The sequence below is a fragment of the Lygodium microphyllum genome, chromosome 6 (genome assembly GCF_053477565.2).
Source record: "Lygodium microphyllum isolate KBCC chromosome 6, Lygodium_microphyllum_v1.1.10, whole genome shotgun sequence".
Lineage (NCBI taxonomy): Eukaryota > Viridiplantae > Streptophyta > Polypodiopsida > Schizaeales > Lygodiaceae > Lygodium > Lygodium microphyllum.
The window spans coordinates 16875029-16884810 of NC_141140.1; the positions used below are offsets into that span (position 1 = coordinate 16875029).

Here is a 9782-nt window from a genome sequence, read left to right on the forward strand (position 1 = left end):
GACTTTGTACTTGAGCTCTTCTTACTTGAGTCACGGTGACTTTTGGCCACACACAATTAATACATTCACAACATTCACAACCTCCTAACCATGATGTTCCTTTAATTCCATCCCATCTATTATTCTAGTCAAGTGCACCTATGGTCATTCTATCTATCCCCTCTTTTTTCTGTGAGGAAGTACTGATGGGGCTAACATTTCTCAAGTACCATCTACTCGTGCCTTGTTTCCCAAAATTTTCAGTGTAGATGGTGAGGATCTGAATGCTCACATCCACGAATTTGAGAAGATTTCTAGGATTAACTACCTCGGATAGGTGGATTGGGCATGGTAGGAGGCTATTTTCAAATCTACTTTATGAAATGCAACATCAATGTGGTTGGTGGAGTATGACACATGGCATTGGTGAATGTTAACAAAGCATTTCTGGAAAGATTTTGCAAAGACAAAACAAATGCACCAAAGGTAGAACATTTGCGTAGTCTCAAGCAAGGAGATCACAATGTGAATACCTACGATGCATGGTTCCACACACTATTGTAGAGGGTCAATATACGGGAGCCAAATTGAAAGGGGAAGTGCTTAATTCATTTTTGGTTAAGGTCTTAATCCAAAGCACTCCAGTTTTCCATGGCCACGCTAGATGTAAAGGTACAAACAGTGCAAGACACAATCAAATTGGCTATTGGGATGGCGTGGTCCCTAGAAGGTATCAAAGGAAAGAGCTCCATAAAAGTCGTGAAGAAGGCTGCCTATTACATGTAGTTTGTTCTAAGCTATGCTATATTGCAAGATCTTTGTAGAATCAGCTTATAATCTTTAAATGGACTAAGAAATACCAATGTGCATATATAAAACTCATTGTATCAACACCAATTTTACAAGCCTTACACCAAACAATTACATTCTATTAATATATCGGTGCTTCAAATGATTGTTATAGGAGCAAAATTATACCAACCTAGTGAATATAACATGGATGTCCCCATGAGCTTCACAAGTAAGTAGGTCATTGATATTATTCAGTTGTAGAAAGGCAAGGATTGGGATGCTATGAAGAAGTTTATGTATTAACTTTCGGCCACTCTATTGACTTTCTTTTATAAATGGTCAAGCTTTGCTTTATTTAATAAACAAGCCATCCATAGTAAGATTGATAGCTCAATGGTTTCTAGTTTTACTTGAAATTGATCTCTTTGTGGTGGGTGGAAAAAGGAAAACAACACTTAATCTTTATCGTTGTGTTAACATGAAAATAATATATGTGGTAGACCACATGCCAGGAATACCAAGTGGGATGTCGAGGGTATCATGGATGGTTTCGCATGCCTACCTCTACTTGTTTTGCATGATCAATACCTCATGATAAGCTTAAGGTCGATGAAGTGAATTGCAACTTATGACAACTCCTAGTTGAACCCATCAGCATATGCACCTTCTCTTTTTATGATAACAAAGTGGAACTTCAAATGACAAGAGATGGTGGACTTGTTTTCGGCCCCACTTATAACAATGGTTCAAGGACCTGTGCCTACGTATTATTACCTTCATTACCATAACAAATAATACTAAGGGAGAGACTAGAGTGGAGATGGGTGCGGTGAGGAATTAGTAGGATGTCGGTTGCAAGTGGATTGGATGGTGCGTACGTGTGGCATATGGCTCTGTGAGATGCCAAGTGTGGGGGGGAGTCTGGAGAGACTGTGAAGTTACTCCCGTGCATTTCGTGGGAGGTGTGGGGTCGCGACTCGCGGCGGTCTGCAAAAGCTTTTGACGTGCATTTGAAGCGAAGAACGATTCTATCGATAAATGCACTTGCGAAATCCGAAGCTCACCAGCCTTTTCTTTTTGTTTTTCCTTAAAAAACACAACCGACAAAAAGCAAGAAAGAAAAATATTTTATTCCTAAAATTTGAGTGGAAAAGTTCTTGCGAATCGTGAATCATCACGAGGCAACAAACAACAATCAAGGTACGCGTACCCCATCCGAAGCAGGCTAGGTACCCTCCCGACTCGCTATCCTCTCGCGCTTGGGAAGAATCGGGAAAGAGGAGCAAAACCAAAGACTCAAGAGCCAAACTATATTTTAACGAGGTGCGCCTGCGGAACTTTTGATTCTCCGATCGATCGTTTCACCTCCAGGAACACGAACACGCGCTCTCTCTCTCTCTCTCTCTCTCTGTGTTTCACGCGTCTCAAAACAAACACTGTTAATTTCCAAAGTCACCCTCTTCCTTTTTCTCGCCACGGCCGATCTCCCGCTTTCTTTCTCTCACATCGGGACAAACATCAAGAGTTGACGCTGTTTTGCAGTGACTCTCTCTCTCTCTCTCTCTCTCTCTCTCTCTCTGCGTGTTTCCGTCTTAGGGGACGCTTAAGCCTTACAGGGCTTTCCCAACTCCCAAGTAAGTTTAGCTATCCATGCTTCATTGCCCCTCGTCCACACTTGGAGCATCACTCACAGGGCTATGCTATTCAGCTCAAAACATACATTTTTCTCTCTGAGCAGCCCAGTAACAGAAGAAGAAGACGAAGAAGAAGAAGAAGAAGAAGAAGAAGAAGAAGAAGAAACAGCAGCAGCAGCAGCAGCAGCAGCAGACAGACAGAGAAGAAGAAGAACCACAGGTGAATCCCATATCGGTGGGTATACAGAGCCTTCAATAGGGCAACCCCGCACGTCTCTTCAGCCAAACTCATCTGCCCCAAATGAGAGTTGCGACTTCTGTCTCCTGACCAATCCATTCCAATCATCGGGGATCCTCTCCTTCCATGGATCCAAGGGCTTCATTCCGATCATCGCAGGGCACCCAAGATGAGGAAGCGGGCATCGGTGAACATGTCTTCAACATCTTGCCTCTGCACGACATGCTTGCAGATCACGACGCTCTGCGCTTCCCTGAGGTCCGTGCTGCACATGCTGCTCTGCTCTCGGTAGGCGAACTGTCACGGCCCACCGGATGGCGCCGTGGCATGGATCTTCTTGATTGGCTAGGTTTGTTTTATGGTTTCCAAGCAGACAATGTGAAGAACCAGCGCGAGCACATAGTGATGCTGCTTGCCAATGACCAGATGAGGCTTCAGCCGCCCCCTGATCCTGCAGATCGGATGGATGGCAAGGTGGTTCGTAAGCTCAGGAAGAAGGTGCTCAAGAATTATGTGAGCTGGTGCTCCTTCTTGAGCAAGAAACACAATCTCTGGCTTCCTAAAAATGCAAACGAAGTAAATGAGCAGCGGGAGCTTCTCTACATCTCACTGTATCTCCTTATCTGGGGAGAGGCAGCCAATCTGCGCTTCATGCCGGAATGCCTTTCCTTCATCTTTCACCACATGGCAGGGGAGATGAACAGGGTCCTAGAGCACTACATGGATGATGCAGCCCACCAACTGGCACGGCCTGCTTATTCAGGAAAGAATGCTTTCTTGAAGAATGTGGTTACTCCTCTGTATGAAGTTGTAAAGGCAGAGGCAGAGGCTTCTAGGGAAGGGAAAGCTCCTCACTCTGCATGGAGGAATTATGATGACATAAATGAATACTTCTGGTCGAAGAGGTGCTTTTCTCAGCTAAGATGGCCTTTGAATCTTGCCTCCACTTTTATGGTGAAGCCCAAAAAGGATGGGGATGCATTTATTCAGCGCAAAGTTGGAAAGACAGGATTTGTGGAGCAGCGCTCATTTTGGAATATTTTCCGTAGTTTTGATCACCTATGGACAGGCCAGATTCTCTTGCTGCAGGCCATGATCATTTTGGCATTTAACAGTGACAGCAATCCTTGGAATCAGCTGAAGCATCGTGATGTGCAAGCTAAGGTTTTAAGCATTTTCATTACATGGGCTGGGCTGAGAGTCCTCCAGTCATTACTGGATCTTTTCATGCAGTTCCGCCTCATATCGAGGGAAACACTGCTTATTGGCTTGCGCATGGTTCTGAAAATCATTGTGGCTGCTGGCTGGACTCTCATCTTTGTGGTGCTTTACATCAGAATGTGGAATGCGAGGAACACTGCCAAAGCGTGGTCAGCTGGGGCTAACCGTGCACTTGTCACCTTCTTGGAGGCGGGAGTTGTATTCATCTTTCCAGAAATTCTGGCACTAACTCTGTTTATTCTCCCCTGGATCAGGAACTTTGTGGAGAAATCAGAATGGAGGGTCTTCCATTTACTGACATGGTGGTTCCAATCCCGCTGGTTTGTGGGCCGTGGCCTACGGGAAGGGATATATGACAATATCAAGTACACCCTCTTCTGGTTGGGAGTGCTGCTTGTAAAATTTGCTTTCAGCTACTTCTTGCAGATCAAGCCACTGGTTACTCCCACCAGGGAGTTATTGGATCTGACCAACATTGAGTATGCCTGGCACGAATTTTGGGGGAAAGGCAACAGATTTGCTGTTTTTGTGTTGTGGGTGCCCGTAATGATCATTTACTTCATGGACATACAGATCTGGTATTCAATATTCTCGTCAGTTGTGGGTGGACTTGTTGGACTCTTTGCTCACCTTGGTGAGCTAAGGAACATGCAGCAGCTGAAACTGAGATTTCCTTACTTTGCCAGTGCAGTGTCTTTCAATCTTGTTCCAGAGGAATCACTTTTGCCTGTAAAAACCTGGGGCAGCTGGTATTCCTCGATCAAGAACTTCTGGCAACGCTTCAAACTCAGATATGGGTTGAGCACTACCTATGAAAAGCTCGGGTCTAACTTGGTGGAAGCTGGTCGATTTTCATTCCTATGGAACTCGATCATCAATGTGCTCAGGGAGGAGGACCTCCTGAGTGACAGGGAGGTGGAGCTTCTGGAGATACCTGCACCGGCCTGGAACATAAGTGTCGTGCAGTGGCCATCAGTGCTCTTATCCAATGAATTGCTCTTTGCGCTGGAGCAGGCCAAGCAATGGGATGGAAAAGATGACAAACGACTGTGGAGAAAGGTTTGTAAGACCGAGTACAGGAGGGGTGCGGTGATTGAGTGCTATGACAGTGTGGTGCATGTTCTTAACAGGATTGTCAAAGAGGGGAGCAAGGAACACGATCTGATCGACAGGATCTTGTCAGATATCAGATACTCTTTAAGTTCTGACATATTTTCTCAGAGGTATGTGGTCAGGACGCTGCCAGAAGTCCATTCGAGGGTCTTGGCTCTTGTCACTGTTCTAGAGAAGAAGCCAGGGCCTGATGATCAGACTGCTGTAGTGCGTGCACTGCAAAACTTGTATGAGGTAGTGGTTCGAGACTTCCGGTCAGAAGAGCAGCTCCAGGAGTCAGTGCAGGACAGTGGTTTGTCATCTGAGCTTCTGTTTGTAGATGCTGTTGAGCTGCCAAATCCCAAAGACACTGCCTTTTTCCGTCAGCTGAGACGATTCAAGACAACACTTAGCGTGAAAGAATCATTTGTGAATGTGCCTAAGAATCTGGAAGCCAGGCGGCGACTGGCATTCTTCAGTAATTCTTTGTTCATGAAGATGCCTCGCGCCCCTTCTGTTGAGAAGATGCTTGCATTCAGTGTTTTGACCCCCTACTACAGTGAGGATGTCATGTACAACAGAGAAAAACTGCTGGAAAAAAACGAAGATGGCATCTCAATTTTGTATTATCTCCAGAAGATCTTTCCAGATGAGTGGGAGAACTTCCTGGAGCGGATGCGCAGGGTTGAGGGCATCAACAATGTCCAGGAGCTGTGGGCTCAGGACAAGGTGTTACAATTAAGACTGTGGGCATCATACAGAGGTCAAACTCTTGTTCGTACGGTTCGAGGAATGATGTACTATCATAAGGCGCTTCAAATGCTTGCATACCTGGATGGGGCATCAGAAGTGGAGATGCAGCATGGCAGGGAGCTTCTGGCTGCTACATCTAGTGAAGCTGAGAGAGCAGCTACCCTCTCTTCTTCTATTGCTTCTGATATCTCATCTAGCTCAAGCCGTCATTGGGGTTTCAGCCGCACAAGTAGTGGCATCGATGGACTTTTCAAGGAAGCACAGAGACGCGCCACTGCGAGCATGAAATTTACATATGTCGTCACATGCCAGATCTATGGAGCCCAGAAGGCAAAGAAAGCAGTCCAAGCTGATGACATCTTTTTCCTCATGAAAATGCATGAAGCACTCAGGATTGCCTATGTGGATGAAGTAGTTCTAGACAATAACTCGAAAGAGTACTTCTCTGTCCTTGTTAAATATGACCATGTGTTGGAGGAGGAGGTTGAGATTTACCGAATTCAGCTCCCCGGGCCTTTGAAATTGGGAGAAGGAAAGCCGGAGAATCAAAATCATGCTCTGATATTCACAAGAGGAGATGCTGTACAGACTATTGACATGAACCAGGACAACTATTTTGAGGAGGCGCTGAAAGCTCGCAACTTGCTGCAGGAATTCACGAAGCATTATGGGCTGCGGCGACCCCAGATTCTAGGTGTCAGAGAGCATGTGTTCACAGGGTCAGTTTCATCACTAGCATGGTTCATGTCTGCTCAGGAGACGAGTTTTGTGACTCTTGGCCAGCGTGTTCTTGCAAATCCTTTGAAGATACGGATGCATTATGGCCACCCTGATGTATTTGATCGTTTATGGTTTTTGACCAGAGGAGGTATGAGCAAGGCATCTAGGGTCATCAATATCAGTGAAGACATCTATGCTGGGTTTAACTGCACACTCAGAGGTGGCAATGTGACTCACCATGAGTATATCCAGGCTGGTAAAGGTAGAGATGTTGGACTGAATCAGATTGCACTTTTCGAGGCCAAGGTTGCAAGTGGGAACGGTGAACAGGTCCTGAGCAGAGATGTTTACCGCCTTGGCCACCGACTTGATTTTTTCCGCATGCTGTCTTTTTATTACACAACTGTTGGCTTTTTCATCAGCAACTTAATGGTGGTGTTTACAGTTTACGCCTTTTTATGGGGCCGAGTCTATCTTTCTCTGAGTGGGCTTGAAAAAGCGATTGCAGGTGCAGGTGCTCTCACCAACAGTGCCCTTACTGCTTCACTTAATCAGCAATTTATTGTGCAACTTGGTTTGTTTACAACACTTCCGATGGTTGTGGAGAGCTCTATCGAGCATGGCTTCACAAGGGCACTTTGGGAGTTTCTCACAATGATGCTGCAGCTATCATCTGTCTTCTTCACATTTTCTCTTGGCACACGTGCTCACTTTTTTGGCAGGACCATACTCCATGGAGGCGCAAAATATCGAGCTACTGGCCGTGGTTTTGTTGTTAAGCACGAGAAGTTTGCTCACAATTACAGATTGTTTGCAAGAAGTCATTTTGTGAAAGGTGTAGAGCTTATCATCCTCCTCATTATATACCAGTCTTTTGGTGCTGTGGGTTCCAACACAGCTTACATCCTCATTACATTTTCTAGCTGGTTTCTGGCACTTTCTTGGATTATGGCTCCGTTTTTGTTCAACCCATCAGGCTTTGATTGGCTGAAAGCAGTGGAAGACTTTGATGATTTCTTGGATTGGATTTGGTGCAAGAAGGGCATCTCAACAAGTTCAGAAGAAAGCTGGGAAGTGTGGTGGTATGAGGAACAGGATCACTTGCAGAGCACTGGATTCTGGGGGAAGGTCTTGGAGGTGGTGCTAAGCTTGCGTTTCTTATTCGTGCAGTATGGTATTGTATACCAGTTGCAAATAGCTGGTAACAGCAAAAGCATCCTTGTCTACCTTCTCTCATGGGTCTATATTGTGTTTGTGGTGGTGATCTATCTGATACTTGGCTTAGCTGCGGTGAGATATTCAGCGAAAAATCACATCTATTATCGTTCCATCCAAGGGCTGGTGGCACTCTTTCTCACGCTTGTGATTGTATTACTGGTTCAGTTCACAAATTTCGAGATACTGGATGCAGTGAAGAGCCTGTTGGCTTTTGTACCTTCTGGTTGGGGCTTGCTATCAATTGCACTAGTTTGCAGGGGATTCCTACAGTTCACCAAAGTGTGGCCCCTTGTAGTGTCCGTAGCTCGTCTCTATGAGTTGGGCATTGGGATGATAGTCATGATTCCTGTGGCACTGTTGTCATGGTTACCGGGATTCCAAAATATGCAGACCCGCATTCTGTTTAACGAAGCTTTCAGTAGAGGGCTTCAGATCTCCCGCATAGTGTATGGGAAGAGGCCAAATGCAGGCTACTAATTAGTTGAGACAATGTGGGTAAGGCTGAGTTCTATGTGCATGGCTGATCATACTTCGTCAAATGCAGTGGTCCTTGATGTCAAATTGGAGGGGTCAATGTTCACCTATGCTGTTTGTGTGGCATGCTGCAGGTTCGAGATATTGCCTCCAGATATCTGGAAGAGTCAACATTGTAATCCAACTTATTGTGCACAAGATTTGTTTTGATGTTATTCTTTATTTCAACATGTTTCTGGCATCTGGGCTTTTGGGGACTAAGCCTCAATTCAGGCAACTTAGAGATTTATTGCCCGAAGTGTGTCTCCTGTAGCACCTAAATTTTCTGTTCGTGAAGATCCTGTGACATAGAAAACACCATTGAGATATATCAATTGTAGAGGTGCACTGCTTCATCTTTGCCGAGAAAGTAGAACATGAATGACTAATTATTCTCTTCGTTCGCCTGCCTTCTTCTGTCATTGCAATCAATCCATTCTATCCGCAGTCATTCTTGGAATCCTTCCTGAGAAGTCTCTATGGTGTAACATGTTATTTGTAATGCTAAAAAATGCGTAGTGATTCTATCACTGGTCTCATAATGATTCTATTACTGCTATCAACTCACATACATACAGGGAAAGCTGATAAATTTTTCGACACTCACATACACATGAGAGGAACTGACTGAATGAAAGAGTATCGATGGTGTGAGAATGGGTATTTTTGGTCCTGTCATACAGGCAAGACAGTGGCACTGAATGCCCTTCATGGAGCCAAAGTAATTATTGTCTCAGTATCCGGATGATTCTCCTTATGTCAGGCGTTGCTCTTTGTCCTTACCTGTGTTGCAAGAACGAAGCATCTATCTGTTGCGATTCATGCAATCACGACTATCCCTGGCTCATGCCAAGCATTCAACTAGCTTCTGCTTAAGGTTAAGTAAGAGGAAGAGCATGCTTCGTTTTTTGACAAAACAAACGTTGCTTCTTCCCTTGGATAATGAGAGATATGAGCTGGTTGCTTTAGAATGCTGTATGGAACAACTGTAATCACAAGAAACACCCGGACACCAAGAGTGTCATGAAGAACTTCAAAGGCGACAACATGTTCCCGAAATCGTCATGCATCCAATGGGGAAGTCAGTGCAGTGTTGCCTTCTGCTGGTGTAGGGCTGGTCTTCTCAAAGCTATCTCCATCGAAGGAAGTGGAAATAAGCAGACTTGTTACACGTTTCAGCAAGACGGCGTTTTTCTACTCATCTTTTCTCTCGTTTTTTCAACGTTGAGCATAGCTTTCGGATTTTCTAAAGAAAAAAAATTCGCTGCTTTTGTTGTGTTTTGTCATGTTTATAGCTTTTAGCTTTCAACTTAAGAATCGTTTTGCTTTGAGCTTGTGTTATTCATCAATAAGAGAGAGAGAGAGAGAGAGAGAGAGAGGTTAGTTTTGTGTCAGGTTTGTTAGTTTTATGTTAGTTAATTTAGTTAGTTAGTAGTGTTACTTAATTAGTTAGACTTATTAGTTTATTAGTAGTTTTAAGTAGTATTAGTATGTACTATTTTTAGTTAATTAGTTAGACTTACGTAGTATTGCTGGTATTAGTTGATTAGTTAGACTTATTAGTAGTAGTTAATGGTTAATTATTGATTGCAGTATTAGTAGTTAGACTTATGTCAATTAAA

The 9782-nt window shown here is 44.3% G+C and overlaps 1 protein-coding gene and 1 non-coding gene across 2 annotated transcripts; both read left to right on the forward strand.

Annotated features, from left to right (window-relative positions):
* Positions 1 to 2154: 2154 nt before the first annotated feature.
* Positions 2155 to 8556, forward strand: LOC148034329 (callose synthase 12-like). The gene has a single exon (XM_087679284.1). The coding sequence runs from the start codon at positions 2770 to 2772 to the stop codon at positions 8122 to 8124; it is 5355 nt and encodes a 1784-aa protein (XP_087535410.1). The 5' UTR covers positions 2155 to 2769; the 3' UTR covers positions 8125 to 8556.
* LOC148034330 (small nucleolar RNA J33) lies at positions 5738 to 5817 on the forward strand. The gene has a single exon (XR_015691257.1). It is a non-coding gene; the product is annotated as a small nucleolar RNA J33 (small nucleolar RNA).
* Positions 8557 to 9782: the final 1226 nt, after the last annotated feature.